The sequence below is a fragment of the Natator depressus genome, chromosome 21 (genome assembly GCF_965152275.1).
Source record: "Natator depressus isolate rNatDep1 chromosome 21, rNatDep2.hap1, whole genome shotgun sequence".
NCBI classification, from domain to species: domain Eukaryota; kingdom Metazoa; phylum Chordata; order Testudines; family Cheloniidae; genus Natator; species Natator depressus.
The window spans coordinates 17,997,252-18,018,023 of NC_134254.1; the positions used below are offsets into that span (position 1 = coordinate 17,997,252).

Sequence of the window (20,772 nt, forward strand, 5' to 3'; positions counted from 1 at the left end):
CGCCCGGAGACATGAGGCCTGCACTCCGTGTTCTGGACTGAACCCCAGGGCTGGACAACAAAGGGGTCAGTGTGACCATGATCTGCGGCCGCAAGCTATAGCGACCAGGGCCTCTTGTAGGGAATTATTTAATACCGCATCAAACACTGGGAATGGGGGGGCTCTGATTTTTATAACCCAAGTAACCTGTACTCTGTGGGCCGCAGAGCCCCCCTACAACAGACCACCTGTGCGCCCGAGTCCCCCTCTCCCTGTAAGAGAAGGGCCTTGATGGGGGGCCGTGAGCACCAGGCACCCCTTGGCCTGCGGGTGGAAGCCCCTGGCACAGTGGGCCCCCCCACGGGGCGTGGGAGCCCCTGGGCCACGCTCGCTCCCCCAGGCGGAGGGGCGGGGGCCTCGCCACGCCGCCCGGCCGGCCGGACTCTTTTCTCTCCCGGCTCGGCGGAGGTGCACGGCCCGCTCTGGCGGCGCTCGACGACCAGCGTCTGTTGGTGGATTGTTCGGAGGCGGCTGGCTGAGGAGCTGCCGGCGCCCGAGCCCGGCCATGGCCGAGTTCCTGCCGCCGCCCGAGTGCCCCGTGTTCGAGCCCAGCTGGGAGGAGTTCGCGGACCCCTTCGCCTTCATCCACAAGATCCGACCCATCGCCGAGCAGACCGGCATCTGCAAGGTGCGGCCGCCGCCGGTGAGTGCCCAGGGCCCGGCGCCGCCCGCATGGCGCCGCGAGCGGAGCGGCCCTTTGTGCGCGGCCCGCAGGGGCCCGGGGGAGCGGCGCCGAGCCGGGAGCCCCCGTCGGGCACGGAGCCCGGCCCGCTGACCCCAGCGCAGGGCTCCGGCCGGCGGAGAGGCTCGGCCGGACCCTGGGGTGCGGGGCCCCGCCCGCCCGCCGAGCGGCCGGCGCTGCCCACGCGCGGCGGAGACGTGGCCTCCCGTGGCAGCAGGGCGCGCGGGCAGCCCGCGGGGCTGTGCCCGGAGCGCGGCCGTGAGGCGAGCCCCGCCGGGCGAGCTGTCCTGCGGCCCGGACAGCCCCGGTGCCCCCCGCCCGGGACGGTGAAAGCGACGCGAAGGCCTTTGTTTCCATACCTGCCGGGAGAGCGGAGCTCGTCCCAGCGCCGGCGGGCTCCGCTCCCCCCCCAGCGAGCAGCCGGGCTCGGACCGGGGCGAGTCGAGCCGCTGCGTCGAGCCTTAATGTGCGGGCTGCCACCGCGGCCAGATCCCTGGCGATTGAACCGCTGCCGTGCGTGGACCTGGAGCCGCCGCTCTGTGGAGACCCAAGCCGGGCAGCTGGCTGGGTGTTGCCCTCCATGTTGGCATTGTCGAGTGCTCGGGCTCTGGCTTCCTCTCTCTGCCTTTCTCTGAGTCCAGAGTGACATTTCTGCGGCCCTACTAGAGGTTTGGTTTAGTTTATTTTTTAATAGAGTTACCCATTGTCTTAACTTGAACAGCATGTAACTAACTTGTCAGCATAGACTTTTGCATGGTATCTTTTTTTCTTTTTGAATCATTTGCAGACATGACCACCATTTTAGAATCCAATACATAGTGGGGAAAAGTAGTAAGTCTTGATCACTCTATACGTGTAAACTGACACTATAACATGCCGCAAAATGAGCCTGTGATTTCCTTTCTTTAATTGAATAGTTAACACTTCTCAAATTTTATTGGCTGGAGTTAGTATAAAAAAGCTTGAAGTGTAGTTCTAATCTTTGTTTTTATGTAAAACAGTGAACTAGAATTACTTTGGTTAGAGGGATCTTGTTGAATAAAGATTTAGCTTGGTAAAAGTGGGTGTACATTGTCTTTATTTTGAGGAAAGTGTTCTTATCCTAAAGGATAGGGTGGTATAGGTATCTTGAAATAGCTAATGTGACAAGAAGAGTAGCTGCTACTCTCTTTATTTAAGTGATCAAAAGAGTTAAGTCTCCTCCAATAAGAGGTGAGGATAAAGACACATTTTTGTGGGCTTCATTTCAGAAGTAATTTCTGTGCACTCTGAGTATCAAGAGTTTTATATATGAACTTTTTGATCATACACTTGGCATTCTTAAACATATTGAACTGAAATAAAATGAAGTAACTTGCTGTATTTTACACACTGAGACTATAAATGTTCATAATCAGATTGAGTAAAATAAGCTGCATCATACAGTAAGATCTACAGATAATACTGTCTTTTGGAAGAGGACCCACAACATGCAATTGCATGCATGCATACACACACACACTTCTTAACTCAGTAATTAGTGAAAAAGGGCAAAAATGTGTATTACCTGTGTACTGTGAAGCTAAGTGCTGACTTCATAATTGAGGTTATAAAACCGTTTTCATTATCCCCCCCCCCAATTTGTGTAGAATAATTCTCTCTGGATGGGATATGATCAACTATGGTTTTCAGCAACTGATCAAAACTGACGTTTTATGTACCCTTTTCAAAGAACCACTTTTCAAAACTAATGTATATGCTGTTTGCTTGCTAGTTTACTATTAATTTTGTTCTATATGGTTTCTTAAGAGCTGTTCTCCTTAATGGGGAAGTCAGAAATGGATGGGACCTCTACAGGCTAAAATAATTTAATGCACCTTTGTCCCCTTGCCAAAGAAAGATATGTTTTCAATTATCTAACCCGTCCCCCCTACCCCCCCCACCCCCCAAAAAACCTCACCAAAACGGCAAAATCCAACTGATACTGGTTATATGAATGACCATATATTTCACTGGCTTTTTGATGGGAATTCTTTGGGGGGATCAGCAAACATGTGGACAAGGGTGATCCAGTGCAGCCATAGAGTACTGGGATTTTCAGAAAGCCTTTGACAAGGTCCCTCACCAAAGGCTCTCAGGCAAACTAAGCAGCTGTTGGATAAGAGGGAAGGTCCTCTCATGGATCAATGACCAGTTAAAAGACAAGAAACAAAGGGTAGGAGTAAATGATCAATTATCTCCCAGGAATCTGTACTGTGGCTAGTGTTCAACATATTCATAAATGATCTGGAAAAAAGGGTGAACAGTGAGGTAGCAAAATTTGCAGATGATACAAAATTACTCAAGATAGTTAAGTTGTAAGCAGACTGTGAAGTGTTACAAAGGGATCTCCGAAACCGGGCAACAAAATGGCAGGTGACAGTCAGTGTTGGTAAGTGCAATGTAGTGCATATTGGAAAATATTATCCCAACTATACATACAAAATGATGGGGTGTAAATTAGCTGTTACTACTCAAGAAAGAGATTTTGGACTAATTGTGGATAGTTCTCTGAAAACATCTGCTCAATCTGCAGTGGCGTTCCAAAAAGCGAACGTTAGGAACCACTCGGAAAAGGATAGATAAGACAGTAAATATCATAATGACTCTATATAAATCCATGGAACGCCCATATCTTGAATACTGTGTGCAGTTGTGGTTGCCCTATACCCATCTCAAAAAAGATATATTAGAAATGGGAAAAGTACAGAGCAGGGCAACAAAATGATTAGAGATATGGAACAGCTTCCATATGAAGAGAGATTTAAAAAGACCTGGAATATTCAGCTTGGAAAAGAGACCACTGAGGGGGAGGAATATGATAGAGGCCTATAAAATCATGAATGGTGTGGAAAAAGTGAATAATGAAGTGTTGTTTACCCCTTCACATAACACAAGAATTAGGGGTCGCCTGATGAAATTAATAGGCTGCAGGTTTAAACCAAACAAAAAGAAGTACTTCTTCACACAACACATGGTCAACCTGTGGAACTCATTGTCAGGGGATGTTGTGCAGACCAAAAGTATAACTTGGTTCAAAAAAGAATTGGACAAGTTCATGGCTATTAGCCAAGATGGTCAGGGATGCAACCCTGTGCTTCCCCTAATCCTCTGACTGCCAGATCCTGGGACTGATCACTTGATGATTGTCCTGTTCTGTTCATTCCCTTTGAAGCATTTGGTACTGGTCACTGTCGGAAGACAGGACACTGGGCTAGATGGACCATTGGTATGTATATTCTTATGTTCTTAATGTACATATTTAGAGCCAGGTTGAGAACGGGGGGGAGGGATAGCTCAGTGGTTTGAGCTTTGGCCTGCTAAACCCAGGGTTGTGAGTTCAATCCTTGAGGGGGCCATTTAGGGATCTGGGGCAAAAATTGGGGATTGATCCTGCTTTGAGCAGGGGGTTGGACTAGATGACCTCCTGAGGTCCCTTCCAACCCTGATATTCTATGAACAGTGGGAGGTCCTGGTGTGGAACACTTTATGCCTAAATGGAAGCTGTGCCCTCATGAAAATCTGGCCCCCATAGCTGTTGTTTATCCTAGATACTTGAACCAGTCAGAGTACCAGTAGTACAGTGTGTCCACATTATTTTAAGGCTTGCTTAAATTCCTATAAAGTCTCTGTTCAATGCTATTTCTAGTCCTTTTTCTCAAAATGGAGTCTGGATGAATGCTTATTCCCAGTTCTTCCTGAGAAAGTGCTGAAGCATTTGAAAAGCTTTCTGTTCCTGGTCTACAGTAGTGTCTGTATGATCCTGCTGATCTCAGAAGTAATAGGATGAGGAAGAATTTTTTTCCTTAAAACCAGGATATTTGTTAGCCTTTGTTGGTTCTTATGGTGTAACATGGAGACCTTTATTTGAGGTGAAATAAATCCCAAGAATGTACACAGTGCAGCGAAGGTTGAAATCTAAAAATATCCAGGTGGATGAGCCTCTCTGAGCCTTACCTACATTCTTTACAGGATCTGCCTCCCAACTCACTCTGAGGCAAACAGACATTACTGCCTGCCAGTGTCCAGATGAGCATGGAATTCATAATGCAATCACTAGTCTTGCATTCACTATCACTTGTGTTGCACTTGTGGATAATCATCAGTGGATGGAAGAAGGCTTTTGGGTAAGAGTCACAGCCAAAGACTGGTGGAACCTAGTTGTAGTCGTGATCTGGAATGACCAGAATTGGCGGCATAACTTCAGGATCAGAAAGGAGACGTTTCTTTACCACTTTGGTAGATTAACCCTCACGTTTCAGTGCCAGATCACAAGGATGAGAGCTCCCCATGCTATGGAAAAGAATGGTAATGGCAGTGGAAGCTCTCCATTTGTGATAGTTACTGGTCTTCTGGTGCACCAGTTTGGTGTTGATAAATCCCTGGCAGGTACTGTTGTGGTGAAAGCTTTGCAGGGGATGTGATCAAGATGGCCAGTGTGTCAGAAATCATAGAGGGATTAAGCAGCTGAGAGCATGGGCAGCAGGTATAATAGGCCAGGGGAGGCACTGCCACTGCTGCCAGACCCCTGGTTGCGGCCTCTGGGGGGGGGGGGGGGGGGTTGTTTTATTATGCCCCATGCAGGTTCCGGGGCGGCTGAGGCAGCGGTATGTGCTATTCAGCTTTCTGGGTTCATAATAATCTCCCTGGACACCAGAGAGAATACTGATGAACCCAGGAAGCTGAATAGCAAATACCACCTACTCAGCTGCCCTGGAACCTGCATGGGGTATATGAAACACTTATTCGGACGAAGTGTGAGGCTTTTCCCCACAGCGGCTTGGAGTCTGGGGAGGCGAGGCACGGCTGTGGCTGGCCCGGGGCTCCTTGGGACTCCTTGAGGGGAGGAGGAGATGGGACTCATGGCTCTGGCTGTGGCGGAGGGACGAGTTCTCTGGGCTCCAGCTGTGCGGGGAGGTTGATTGAGAACCATTTTATCTCAAGAGTATATTTTATACTGCCTCCCCAAGAAGTTGAGTCCACCAACAGGAAGGGGTACTACCTTATGGCAATGCCAGAATTCCCCAAAACTCTGGGTTTTCTAAAGTGGTCAAAGGGAATTCCCTTCTCTCCTCCTCGTCCCCCGCCCATTTTCACCAGCATTGACATTAAATTTAAAACTGGAATAAACCTTCTGGGTCATGAAATTCAGGCCCCTGTTCTCGCAGGCAAGCCTGTTAAGTGATTTGTGTTTTGTTTCATTTGTAATTCAGGGTGCCCCTGCAATACCTACATTTGCCATTTTTGACCTACATTGACTAATTTTAGCAGTTATGTTTTCCTGCTGCTTTTTATGTAACATGGAAAAGCAAAGGTGAAGTTTTCTGTGAATAGTGGTGTGCTGAGGAAGCTGTACTGGTATCAAACTATGCACAGGCAGCACAGCTTGTGATTGGTGCACTGCATAAAGTAGAAACGTGTTGTCGATATATTCTCAAACTAAGAGTGGGAAAATTGGGTACAGAACAGTGGATTTAATATGAACTAGTATTATGTTTATATGCTGTGAAGTGGTGGTTTTTTTTATGCGTTTAAAGTAGGGCTGGGCAAACTTTTTGGCCTGAGGGCCACATCGGGGTTGCGAAACGGCACGAAGGGCTGGGTAGGGAAGGCTGTGCCCCCCAAACAGCCTGGCTCCCGTCCCCTGACTGCCCCCCTCAGAACTCCTGACCCATCCCACCCCCCCTGCTCCTTGTCCCCTGACCACCTCCTCCAGGGACCCCCCCGCCCCTAACCGCCCCCCCAGGAGCCCACCCTCTATCCAGCCCCCCCCCTCCTTGTCCCCTGACTGCCCCATCCGACCCCCCCGCTCCCTGCCTCCTGACTGCCCCCTGTGACCTCCTGCCCCTTATTCAACTACCTCCCACCCCCTTACCATGCCGCTCAGAGTGGCAGAACAGGCTTATTGGAAAGCTTGGGAGGTGGGCGGGCGCAAGCCATGCTGCACGCGTGGCGGCATGACTGTGGAGGAGCGGGGACACTGGGGGAGGGGCCGCCGGTTAGCCTCCACGGCCAGGAGCTCACGGGCCTGGCAAGACAGTCCCGCGGGCCATAGTCTGCCCACCTCTGGTTTAGAGTATGCTTTATTTATTATGCTTTTTATTTACATGATGAATACATTTAAGGAGTAGGTTATTGTAAAATTTGGCATTCATGTGGTTGGGTTATAATCTGGATAACACCATGGATTTGTTGGTAAGGGCACTTTATGGTGTATTGATGTTTAAGAACAGTATCATTGCGGTACAGATTGACTATCTATAGTGATGCAATGCTTTACAAAATATGAGGTCTAAGAAGAGGAAAAGTAGAGAGAGGTTATTCATGGAGGTGCACTGGTACACAAACAAGGATTCAATCTTGGTTGGAGGAGTATAAAATAAGGGTCATGGCAGGATAAGAATCTTAAATTAATGAAAAGGAAGGACTGATTCTAGTAGAAGAACAAGGAAATGATGCAAAAATTTGAGGTGCAAAGGGAAGACCAAGAGGTAACATTATACACTAACTATCTTACAGTTCAGCTCTGACATTAAAAAAGTAACATGTACAAGAGGAAGGGAGTATGTCTGGAAGATCTTAAAGAGCAGCTACTAAAGTTAGACATTTTAAAATCAGCAAGCCCAGATAACATGTATCCAATAATTTTAAAAGAACTGGCTGAGGAGCTCGCTGGACCATTAATATTGATTTTTAATAAGTCTGGGAGCACTAGGGAAGTTCCAGTAGACTGGAAAAAAGCTAATGTTGGCCAATATTTAGAAAGGGTAAATGGTATTACCCAGTTATTTATAGGCCTGTCTGTTTGACATCTGTCCTGGGCAAGATAATGGACCAGTTGTTACGGGACTCGATTATAAAGAATTAAAGGAGGGTAATGTAATTAATTGCAATCAGAATTGGTTTATGGAAAATGTATCCTGTCAAACTAACTTGACATCTTTTTGTGATGAGATTACAAATTTGGTTGATAAAGCTAATAGTGTTGACGTAAACATACTTATAAACTTCTGTAAGGCATTTGACCTGGTACCACATGACGTTTTGATTTAAAAAACAAATAACTTAGAACAATATAAAATTAACCTGGCACACACAAAATGGAATAAAAACTGGCTAACTGTTTGGTCTCAGTATGTAACAATAAATGGGAAATCATCAAGTGTGTGTGTTTCTGGTGGGGTCCTTCAAGGATCGTTTCTTGGCTCTGTGCTATTTAACATTTTTATCAGTGACCTGGAAGAAAACATAAAATCATCACTGATAAAATTACAGAGGACACAAACATTGGGGGAATGGTAAATAATGAAGAGGACAGGTCACTGATTCAGAGTGACCTATATCGCTTGGTATACTGGGCACAAGCAAACAATATGTGTTTTAATGTGTTTAAATGTAAATGAATCCATCTGGGAACAAAGAATGTAGGCCATATTTACAGGATGGGGGAAGTCTGTCCTGAGAAGAACTGACTCCGAAAAAGATGTGGGGGTTGTGGTGGATAATCAACTGAATATGTGTGTGACACTGTGTGGCCAAAAAAGCCAATGCAGTCCCAGGCTGCATAAATAGGGAAATCTGGAATAGGAATAAAGAGGTTATTTTACCTCTATTTGGCACTGCTGCTGGAATACTGTGTCCTTTTCTGGTGATCACAATTGAAGAAGGATGTTGATAAATTGGAGATGGTTCAAAGAAGAGCCACAAGAATGATTAAAGGCTTAGAAAACATCCCTTGTAGTGCTAGACTCAAGGAGCTCAATCTATTTAATTGAACAAAGAGAAGGTCAAGAGGTGACTTGATTAGTCTGTAACAGTGGAAATTAGTCTCTTTTCATTTGTGAACCCCTAAAATATTTCAAGTGGAGGTATGGATCCTTTGGAAATCTTAAACGTAGTCTGCAGACCTGCAGGGGTCCGTGGACCACAGGTTGAAAACCACTATAAGTATCTGTATTGGGAACACATCTTGATAATGAACTTTTCAGTTTAACCGAGAAAGCTATAACACTGTCCAGTGGCTGGAAATCGAAGTTGGACAAATTCAGACTGGAATTATAGTTTAAAATTTTAATGGTGAGAGTAATTAACCATTGGAACAATTTGCCAAGGGTTGTGATGGATTCTCCATCAGTCGCAATTTTTAAATCAAAATTGGATGTTTTTCTAAAAGATCTTCTTTAGAAATTATTTTTGGGAGGTTCTGTGGCCTGTTATATAGGAGTTCAGATGAGATGATCACAATGATTCCGTCTGAACTTGGAATGTATGGATTTAGGGACAATATATTCTCTTACGAGTGCATTTTGTTAGAGTACTCCTTCAGGTTTCCACTTCCTTCTTGTGGAATGGAAAACCTCGAAAAAGGTTTGTGGGGGAGCTGAGGATTAGAGTGCAGTCCAATTACTGTTGTCCTGATTGATGCCATGGTTTTGGGCAGGTGGTTCAGAGGCTAGTTTTCAGCAGTCAATTTTTGTTGGGCCTTTATTTGTTAAACAATTCCAACTGCAATTGTCAGTCTTCCTTTTGCATCTCCCTCTCATTCCTTATATATTTTGAATAATTTCCTTGTCCTTCTACTGGAATCATTCCTTCCTTTTCATTAATTTAAGATTATTGTCCTACCTTTTGGTGATAAGTACTCTTATTTTATACTCCTTCAGCCAAGTCTGAAACCTTGTTTGTGTACCAGTGCACCTCCCATGAATATCCTTTCTCTGCTTTTCCTCCTCTTAGACATCACATTTTCTCTTTGGACTAGAAATTGAAGGGATAGCGTACTACAGGGATGTTGTCATTATCCCAAAATCAAGCAGTAAAAATGAGGAAACTCAAGTTGAAGTACTATTAAATGCTAAAAGAAAAGGAGTACTTGTGGCACCTTAGAGACTAACCAATTTATTTGAGCATAAGCTTTCGTAGCTCACGAAAGCTTATGCTCAAATAAATTGGTTAGTCTCTAAGGTGCCACAAGTACTCCTTTTCTTTTTGCGAATACAGACTAACACGGCTGTTACTCTGAAACCTATTAAATGCTAAAATGTTAAGGTATGGAAATGCACAGTTGGCACCTAAACAGCCATAAGTCCACTCTGATAAACATTTTAAAGCAGGTCCAGATAACTCCAACCCCAGTTGTCTGTGGAGCTGTCTGGATTGTTGGTGTTAGATTTTCAATAAATCTTGGAATTCAGGGAAAGCTTGAGAGTACTGGAAGAAAACCAATGTGCCCAGTTAGCTTGACATACTCTTGGACAAAATAATGGAATGGCTGACAAGAGACTCTCAGTAAGGACCTAAATAAGCTGGTAACTGATGTCATTCAACATAATAAAATGAAAAATGGGCCCTTTCAGATGGGCTTGGTAATGTAATTGCTTCAAAAAACAAGTTTGATAAAGGTAATTGTGTTAACATCTTTTTTGACTTATATAAGTCATTTGAATTAAAAATCAGTATTATGCAAAATCAATATAGCACATTGAATGGCTTAGAAACTAGCTAAGAAGTTAATGTAATTGTTCATAAGGAATCAATAATTTTTTTTTTTTAATGGGAATGTCACTGGTTCTCAGGGCACTGCTATCTAATATTTTTATCAAAGATCTGGAAGAAAATTTAATTGCTGATTAAAATTTGCAGGGAGCAGTGGAGTGGTAAATAATGGTGGGGATAGATCACTGTTACATAGCCATTTGGATTGCTTGATAAATTGGGCATGATGAAACAATAAGCATTTCAGTTTGGCTACATGCAAGGCCATACATCTACGAACAAAGAATGTAGATCACACTTTCAGGATGAGGGACTTGGTCTTAAAGGCCAAATGAGTTAAGTGTTTAAACTCTTTCACTGTCCAACATTAAAACAATTATATAAAGGTTCATTTTTTTTCCCAGAGAAGTCGTTGTTTGTTTGGTTTGTTGGCAAATGCCCAAAAGCATTTTAAAGTTGAAAGTTTATTGACCAAACACAAGAAAGAACAAAAAATCAAAACAAGCATTGATATTGAAACGGAAACTGAGGAATTATGCAAAAACATTCAAAACTTATTTAAGTCTCTCTCTTTTTGGAGGCAAAATATCAGTCTCTTATTTTCACCAATAACCTTTCTTTGATGAAAAGGAAAGGTTTAATTTTACTCTGTCCTGATGTATGAAGGGTATTTATTCACTTCTACTTTTTTCCCCCCAGACAGACACAAGGGGATGAGAGATTGGAACACTGGACGGTGGTTCAGTTACAAATGGATGCTTTTTGACTGGCAGGTTGACCATAACATCTGTTGCTTGGACCCTGGTTTGCATTCTGGTCAGGGACATCATCTGGTTGGGTCCTTTTCTCCTTAGATGGGGGCAGGTTTGTGGATATCTCATCTTGCTGTGCTGATGCAGTGCTGTTAATTTCAGGATTTCATGAAAAGCCTAGAGAGAGAGGATAGGAGGAAAGAAATAGTGGGACAGAAAGTAGCAGAAAAGCAGGGAGGGAGGTAGGACAGGTTCGTAGAATCATAGAATATCGGGGTTGGAAGGGACCTCAGGAGGACATCTAGTCCAACCCCCTGCTCAAAGCAGGACCAATCCCCAATCAAATCATCACAGCCAGGGCTTTGTCAAGCCAGGCCTTAAAAACCTCTAAGGAAGGAGATTCCACCACCTCCCTAGGTAACTCATTCCAGTGTTTCACCACCCTCCTAGTGAAAAAGCTTTTCCTAATATCCAACCTAAACCTCCCACACTGCAACATGAGACCATTACTCCTTGTTCTGTCATCTGCTACCACTGAGAACAGTCTAGATCCATCCTCTTTGGAACCCCCTTTCAGGTAGTTGAAAGCAGCTATCAAATCCCCCCTCATGCTTCTCTTCCGCAGACTAAACAATCCCAGTTCCCTCAGCCTCTCCTCATAAGTCATGTGTTCCAGTCCCCTAATCATTTTTGTTGCCCTCCACTGAATGTTTTCCAATTTTTCCACATCCTTCTTGTAGTGTGGGGCCCAAACCTGGACACAGTACTCCAGATGAGGCCTCACCAGTGTTGAATAGAGGGGAACGATCACGTCCCTCGATCTGCTGGAAATGCCCCTACTTATACATCCCAAAATGCCATTGGCCGCCTTGGCAACAAGGGCACACTGTTGACTCATACCCAGCTTCTTGTCCACTGTAACCCCTAGGTCCTTTTCTGCTGAACTGCTGCCGAGCCATTCGGTCCCTAGTCTGTAGCGGTGCATGGGATTCTTCCGTCCTAAGTGCAAGACTCTGCACTTGTCCTTGTTGAACTTCATCAGATTTCTTTTGGCCCAGTCCTGCAATTTGTCTAGTGCCCTTTGTATCCTATCCCTCTCCTCCAGCATATCTACCTCTCCTCCCAGTTTAGTGTCATCTGCAAACTTGCTGAGGGTGCAATCCACACCATCCTCCAGATCATTAATGAAGATATTGAACAAAACTGGCCCGAGGGCCGACCCTTGGGGCACTCCACTCGATACCAACTGCCAACTAGACATGGAGCCATTGATCACTACTCGTTGAGACCGACAATCTAGCCAGCTTTCTATCCTCCTTATCGTCCATTCATCCTGCCCATACTTCTTTAACTTACTGGCAAGAATACTGTGGGAGACAGTGTCAAAAGCTTTGCTAAAGTCAAGGAACAACACGTCCACTGCTTTTCCCTCATCCACAGAGCCAGTTATCTCGTCATAGAAGGCAATTAGATTAGTCAGGCATGACTTGCCCTTGGTGATTCCATGCTGACTGTTTCCTCTCCTTAAGTGCTTCAGAACTGATTCCTTGAGGATCTGCTCCATGATTTTTCCAGGGACTGAGGTGAGGCTGACTGGCCTGTAGTTCCTAGGATCCTCCTCCTTCCCTTTTTTACATGCCTCTGTGGTCCTGGCAGTTAGGGATCCCTACTGATGGGCTGAGGACTGGGTGTCGTGATATGATTTTCAGGACTCACAGGTGAAAGATAAAATTCCTTAAACAAGAGCAAGGCCTGATGGCCTTCCTCTAGGGAAAAAAATCCTTTGGTCTGCTCTGCTCCCTCTGGCTTGGGGTTGATGAGATGAGAGCAGGTGAGATTTTTCAATCTCTTTTTAAGAATTCAAAAAGTGGAAAAAGTGAGTGGTACAGTTTATCCCCTCATTAGTTTGTCCACATATTAGGTCTAATAGCTGCCACACCAGATTGTCTATTCATTTCTGGACCCACATCTTGTTAATTCGAATCTCAACATAATCCTTGAATATATCAGTAGGCCTTTTTTGTTTGGACTAATTTAGAGTCTGTCTGGTTTTCTTGCACTTGTTCATAACATTCTTTACTGGAAATAACTTGGCCTATTTTCCGTGGTTAGCAGGCAAAAAGTTATGTTGTTACATCTTTGAACTTTTACATACTTTTTACAGTTGAGCTCATAAATAGGGTAAATTTCTAGGCACAGTAATCACAACAGACACTATCCTGGAAACAGTGACTGAAAAAGAATTTGGGGTTGTGGTGAAAACCAATTAAATGTGAGTTGCCGGAGGGATGCTGTGGTTGAAGGAGCTAATGCCATACTTGGAAGGTATAGACAGAGGAGTGGGGGACTTTACCTCTGTATACAGCATGGGTGAGACCAATACTGGAGTACAGTGTGCAGTTCTGGTGTCCACATTTAAAAAGAATACTGCAAAAGTGGAGAGGGTACAGCAAAGAGCCTCCAAAATGATTCTAAGTTTGGAAAACATATTTTACAGTGAGAGACTTCAGGAACTCAATCTGTTTAGCTAATCAAAAAGAAAACTTAGAGAGGACTTTATGAATATATATATATATATATATATATATATATATATATATCCATAATCAGCTTCTTGGGGACAAAATACATGAATGGCCATAGTGGCTCAGACCAATGGTCTATCTAGCCCAACATCCTGTCTTCTGACAGTGGTCAATGCCAGATATTTCAAAAGGAATGAACAGAACATGGCAATTATCGAATGATCCATCTCTTTGTTGTCCAGTCCCAGCATCTGTCTGGAGAGGCTTAGGAACACAGAGACCATGGGGTTGCATTCCTGACAGTCTTGGCTAATAGCCATTCATGGACCTCTCCTCCATGAACTTAGTTAATTGTTTGTTTTTGGAACCCAGTTATAGTTTTATACTAAAGGGCCCTTTAGCCTAGTGGAAAAAGATGTAACAAGAACCAATGGCTGGAAGTTGAAGCCAGACAAATACAAATGAGGAATAAGGCGTATATTTCTAGCAGTGAGGGTGATTAACCATTGGAACAAACTACCAAAAGATGTGGTGCATTCTTTTGAGATCTTTATGCTGAGATTGAATTGCTTCTTAAAGTATATGCTCTAATTCAAGCCTAAATTATTAGGTTTGATGCAGGAATTACTAGGTGAAATTCTCTGGTCTGTGTTGTACAGGAGAGCAGACTAGATAATTCTAGTTATCAGATGGTCCCCTTCTGGTTTAAAACCAATGAATCTGTCAGCCACTGTCTACACTTAGCTAAACACTTCATTTTGAAAGGGAATAGTAGCCCGTGAGGGTAAGAGTTGTGGGTGGATGGGGAGGAATGGGATGCTGGGATTTGAGAATCGCAGAGAAACTGAACTGAGAGTGTTAAGAATGGGTTGGGTAGCAGCCACCTGTACTGCACATACAGGGGAGAGAAAAGTGGTTGAGGGGAAGAGGTGGACTGTTGTGTCCTCCTGTGAGTCTCTATCTGCCTTTTACAAATATTAATGGCAACATACATCAGAACTTGGGAAAACACTTCCCCCAAGCGTCACACATGCAGAGTCAGTTTCCACCAGTACATTTTACAGTTAAAAAGATGCATATTTCAGTTCCTCCTTAAGGTGCCTATGTCACGACCTCTGGAATCTTCTGCTGAGTGGTATCCATTGGGCCCTTTATCCCCTGCCCCTTGCAGAGGATTCTGAGGGTATAAAGTGGAGAGTGTAGTCACTCTGAACTGCCAAAGGTACATCAAGCTCATATCACACACAGCTTTTCTTATGTTTCTCAACTTTTCTTCTGCCCTTTCAAGGCTATTTTTGTTTTTAAGTTAGAAAAACTGACTGAGAAACTAGCTTTTTCTTTAAAAAGAAAAGGTGCTCACCCAGGATGGCAGTGCTTCTGAAGTCAAGTCAAATAAATCTGGCAATGTGTGGGTCCAGCTTCTGGATCCGAGAAATTTGCTCAGTGCAGTTGTTCTCTACCAGTTTAAGCAGTGTCCAGGAGGCCCCCCTTCACCCCCTAGTCTCATCTGACTGGCTCAGTCAGATGCTGAGGATCTGGCACTGTCACCCAAAACTGCTGGCATATGCAGCCTCAAGTCCCTGGATCTGTTGGGGGTGCGGGGAAATCAAGGCTGATGCTGAGGATCCAGCTCTGCTGACCCAGGTGAATCACATGGAGAGTGGCTCTGTACTCGGCAAAAGTAGCATAGAGGTTTCTGGTGTCAAAGACCAGTTTCAGTTGACATTATGACTAGTATATGCAGTACCATGGACATAAGAACGGCCATACTGGGTCAGATCAAAGGTCCATCTAGCCCAGTATCCTGTCTTCCGACAGTGGCCAATGCCATGTGCCCCAGAGGGAATGAACAGATAATCATCAAGTGATCCATTCCATGTTGCTCATTCCCAACTTCTGGCAAACAGATGGAACAGGGTGCAGAGTAGGGTATCGTGATAGTGTCTGGTCCAAGCTGATGCTATCGGTACTCGGAGCTAGTGAACTTACTCAATCAGTGGCCCATCACCCAGCTGTCCCAGACCTAATCTCAGTTCAATGACCCATTAACCAGTGATCCTGGACCTTGTCTCTCAGTGCAGTGGATGAGTCCTACATCGGTCATCATCGGCTATTTCTCGATACGGTGGTGGTGTCTACTCGGGGGAGAAAGGTCATTCAGAGACTTAAGATGGCTCAGGAGTCCAATCTGTGCTCTATAGGTTTTTCCACATATAAGACAGGTGGTTGTTTGGAGAGAGCACAACTGCTGGCCAGGATGTTGTACACTTTCCTTCCTCTGCCGTTTCTCAGCCTCTTGAGCAAGACGATTCTCTTCAAAATGAGGTGAAGCTTGATAGGTGATGCGATGCCGTTGCACACCCTATTGTCAGTCAGCTCTTCCCAATTCGTGGAGTCAGTGCCTCCCTTCTTAAGATATATTTGGGTGTCCTTGTAGCGTTTCCTCTGTCCCCCGTGAATTCTCTTACCGTGACTAAATTGAGAAAAGAGGTATATAAGTATCACCCATCTGCAGACAGTGGCCAGTCCAGCAAAGTTGATGTTTCATAATTTTTGCCTCAACACTGATGATGTTGGCGCAGAGAGAACACTCGCATTGGTGTGACGATCTTCCGATCTGATAGAGAGAATCTTCCTAAGGCAGTGTTGGCGGTACCACTACAGATGCTTAATTGCTTTGGTATGTCATCCATGTCTCGCACCCATAAAGAAGAGTGGGGATGACTACTGCATTGAAAATGTTAACAGTAAGGGTAACTAACCATCAGAATAGTTGACTGGTGGAAATGGTGGATTCTTGTTTGCTTGGCGTCTTAATTTTGACTGATATCTAGTCTTGATTTAATGTTCTAGTTAAACCACAACATGGAGTATATACTGTGAAATTATAAGAAATTAATGGTCCCTCCTTGGCCTTAAAACTATGAATCTTTTGAGATAAAACCAAAATAACTAATGTTAAATTCAACTGGTTAGGAGAGCTACTTGAAATATTAGTGTGAATGTACAGAGGCACTGGTAAATAACCTTTATTTTTCAGTTCACAAGAACATCACTTGAATTTCAGATTGAATTTTGCTGATATTATGTATCTTTATACTCCAATTTAGTTTATTCAATTGTAGCTGTAATATTGACATGGTCAGGCAAACAACAAAGGTATACAGTCACCTGAAGATGCAGGTAAGCACCTAGTGGGATTCCAGAAGCATCTAATTTACACTGAGAGTCAATGGGAGTTAGGCACCTAATTTGCTTAGATTTAATTTGCTAAATTCCTTTCTTACCCCAGATTAGTTTGACCATGAACTTGTGAGCAAGACTCACCAGCCAGACATGTAAAAGAGGATTATCTGAACCACCTCAGAGCAGTGGCCACTCTCTGACTCTTCAGAGGAAGGCATGTAGAAAGAACCCAGAATATATCTAGCCAATTGTTCATTGGAAGAAAAAATTCCTTTCTAACCCCTGCTGGTGATTCACTGGTGCCCTGAAGCATGAGATTTGATTATAGTCATTATCTTCATGCAGAGCTGCAAGTGTTATGAGCATGTTGAGGCCAGTGCAGGCAATCCTATTTTCCCCATTGCCTGTGAAGGAGGGGTATGATTAATAAATTCCAAGACCAGATGGGACCATTGTGATCATCTGGTCCAGTGGTGGGCAACCTGTGGGCGGCCCGCATGCGGCCCATCAAGGTAATCTGAGTGCAGGCCACAAAACACTGGGAGCTGCTGAGGGCCATGCTTGCAGACGGTCCTCTTCTCCTCACTCTCCTTATGTGGCTGGGCTCGAGCTGAGGCATGTGCAGCTCCATCTGTCTGTCGCCCCATTGCCAGTGCCCAGGAGTTTGAGGTATATGTGTCTCCAAGTGCTGGGAATGGGGCTGCACCCCCATCCCCCTCACTGCATCCCTCCCCAGTCCCATCCTGTCCTGTCCCCCATACCTACCCATCCCAGCCATGTATCCCTTACAGTGCTTTCCCACCTATCCTCTCTCCCTCCCAGAGCCACCGTCCCCGTGCCCCTCACCCCCGACAGCCCTGCACCCCATTCACCTCCATATACTGCTGCACTCCCATTATGTCTCTATTTCCCCCTGTGCCTCCCACATCCTCATGCACCTGTAGCCTTCTGCCTTCACCTGTATCCCCATCCACCACACATACCCCCGAACCCCCTCTTCTCTCCTTAACTTCCCCCTCTAACCCCCACACCCTGCTATCATCCTTGGCCCTCCCCCCGCATCTTTTCCCCTCCAGCACACCCTCCTCCCTTCCCAGCTGGGTGGTTTAGGCAGCCCCTGGAAAAGTGTATGAAAAAGTGTCTCTGTAGTCAAGTGTGTGCGTGCATGCATTGTGTGTGAGACTGTGTCTTTGTGTAGGGAGGTGCGTGAATTGGTGTGTGTGTGTATATACCTCTGTGAATAAAATTTGCAGCCTAACTCTTTGACTTTTTTTCCTTTTGCTGGCTTGCACACACAAAATTGATGACATTAAAGTGTGTGTTCATTTCATAACAAGTTTTTAAAAAAGAAGGGAACTCAAAAAGAAATGTATTATTTCTTAAAAAGTGAATGTTGTTGACCAGAAATTGCAAAAGAGTTGATGTATCATACATTTCGCCCCACGTTTGTCTAACTACATTATAAACTCTTTGTTGCAGACTCTCTCTTTTTATGTGTATGTCTAGCGCCTACCACCCTGGAGCCCTGATCTTAGTTGGGGTGTCTAGGCACTAAACAACAATTGTAATAATAAATAATGTGGAAGTATGTGTTAGTGCATGCTAGATGTGAACACATGAATACACGTGTGTATCTGCATGTAGGCGAGGGAATCAGTTTCTACAGATTTATTTATATAGGTATCTGGACAGGTGTGCATTTCTGTAGTTGTGCTCTATGGATTTGTATTTGGGTTTCAGGAGTGGGCCTTTAATGGACCCATAGCAGCTGTGATAATGTGTGGTCCTAATTCCACACATAACTTCAGTGAACAAAAAACATGGAGCTGATTACAAAAAATGGGAAGAGGGGAAGGAAAGAACCATGAAAACCTTTGTGAAATTTCATTTTTTAAAAATTACCTTTTTGACTATTTTGCTGCCAGCTCTTGTGTCCTGTAACAAATAAAACCTGAACTTAGTATAATACATCTGTCAAAACAATAAATATGCCTGTTTGGGCCTTGCAGTGAAAATGAGCAAAAGGTAATAAAAGTAAGCAACAGAGGGAGAGGAGATGGAGTGAGGAGGGGGTGGGGCCTCAGGGAAGGGACGGGGCAGTGGGTAGGGCAAGGGTGTCCCGTTTTCTGGAATTAAAAAGTTGGCAACCCGATGATCAAGTCACCCCTTAACATTTCCTTTGTTAATCTAAACAGATTGAGCTCCTTGAGTCTATCCTTGTGAGGCATGTTTTCTAATCCTTTAATTGCAGCGGAAGTCGAAAAAGCAAACAGGATGTTAGGAATCATTAAAAAAGGGATAGAGAATAAGACGGAGAATATCTTATTGCCTTTATATAAATCCATGGTACGCCCACATCTTTAATACTGCATACAGATGTGGTCTCCTCATCTCAAAAAAGATATACTGGCATTAGAAAAGGTTCAGAGAAGGGCAACTAAAATCATTAGGGGGTTGGAACGGGACCCATATGAGGAGAGATTAAAGAAGCTAGGACTTTTCGTCTTGGAAAAGAGGAGACTAAGGGGGGATATGATAGAGGTCTATAAAATCATGAGGGGTGTGGAGAAAGTGAATAAGGAAAAGTTATTTACTTGTTCCCATAATATAAGAACTAGGGGCCACCAAATGAAATTAATGGGCAGCAGGTTTAAAACAAATAAAAGGAAGTTCTTCTTCACACAGTGCAGTCAATCTGTGGAACTCTTTGCCTGAGGAGTTCAGAGTAACAGCCGTGTTAGTCTGTATTCGTGCGTATGCTCAAATAAATTGGTTAGTCTCTAAGGTGCCACAAGTACTCCTTTTCTTTTTGCCTGAGGAGGTTGTGAAGGTTAGGACTATAACAGGGTTTAAAAGAGAACTGGATAAATTCATGGAGGTTAACTCCATAAATGGCTATTACTCAGGATGGGTAAGGAATGGTGTCCCTAGCCTCTGTCAGCGGGTGGCGATGGATGGCAGGAGAGAGATCACTTGATCATTACCTGTTCGATTCACTCCCTCTGGGGTACCTGGCATTGGCCACTGTTGGTAGACAGGATACTGGTCTGGATGGACCTTTGGTCTGACCCAGTATGACCACTCTTATGTTTATGTTTAGTCATTCTCATGGCTAGTCTCTGAACCCTCTTCATTTTATAAGAACATAACATAAGCTTTGTGAGATCTTTTTGAAGTGCTTCACAGTCTGCTTTGGTCTTAACTATCTTGAGCAGTTTAGTATCATCTGCAGACTTTGCCACCTCACTGTTTACCCCTTTCTCCAGATCATTTATGAATAAGTTACCATTTATTCCTACCCTTTGTTCCCTGTCTTTTAACCCGTTCTTAATGCATGAAAAGATCTTCCCTCTTATCCCATGATAACTTCAATTAAGTAAGAGCCTTTGGTGAGGGACCTTGTCAAAGGCTTTCTGGAAATCTAAGTACACTATGTCCACTGATCCCCCTTGTCAACATGTTTGTTTGACCGCCTCAAATAACTCAATTAGGTTAGTAAGACGTGATCTCCCTTTACAGAAACCATGTTGACTTTCTCAGGTTTCTCAGGGAATCTCCCTAACATCCTCAGCCATGAAGACTGAAGCAAAGAATTCATTTAGTTTCTCTGCGATGACGTTATCATCTTTAAGTGCTCCTTTTGTATCTCGATCGTCCAGGGGCCCCACTGGTTGTTTAGCAGTCTTCCTCCTTCTGATGTACTTAAAAAACATTTTATTACCTTTTGTGTTTTTGGCTAGGTGTTCTTCAAACTCCTTTTTGGCTTTTCTTATTACATTTTTACATTTAATTTGGCAGTGTTTATGCTCCTTTCTATTTACCTATTTATCAGCATCCTTGCATTATGGACAGCTTATCTTTCTTTAATTCTTAATTAATTGAGTCCAGTATCAGACACTTTATTATCTTATCTGGGATAGATGTCAGACTGGCGGGCCTGTAATTACCCATTTACGCTTTTTATATATTGGCACAACATTAGCTTTCTTCCAGTCTTCTGGAACTCCCCCAGTGTTCTAAGACTTATTGAAAATCAGTGTTAACGGTCCAGTGGGCTGCTCCTCAGCCAGCTCTT

General features: G+C 44.3%; 1 protein-coding gene across 4 annotated transcripts in view; it reads left to right on the forward strand.

The window, feature by feature from the left end:
- The first annotated feature begins 418 nt into the window (after positions 1–418).
- KDM5B (lysine demethylase 5B) overlaps positions 419–20,772 on the forward strand; it is a 190,687-nt gene continuing 170,333 nt past the window's right edge. For 2 of the 4 annotated variants that reach the window (XM_074936219.1, XM_074936218.1), the window contains exon 1: positions 424–682. In XM_074936219.1, the coding sequence (XP_074792320.1) occupies positions 545–682 (138 nt within the window). In that variant the 5' untranslated portion in view covers positions 424–544. Of the gene's footprint in view, positions 683–1,149; positions 1,390–20,772 lie in introns of those variants that run through there. The other 2 variants (XM_074936220.1, XM_074936221.1) reach the window with 2 other exon arrangements.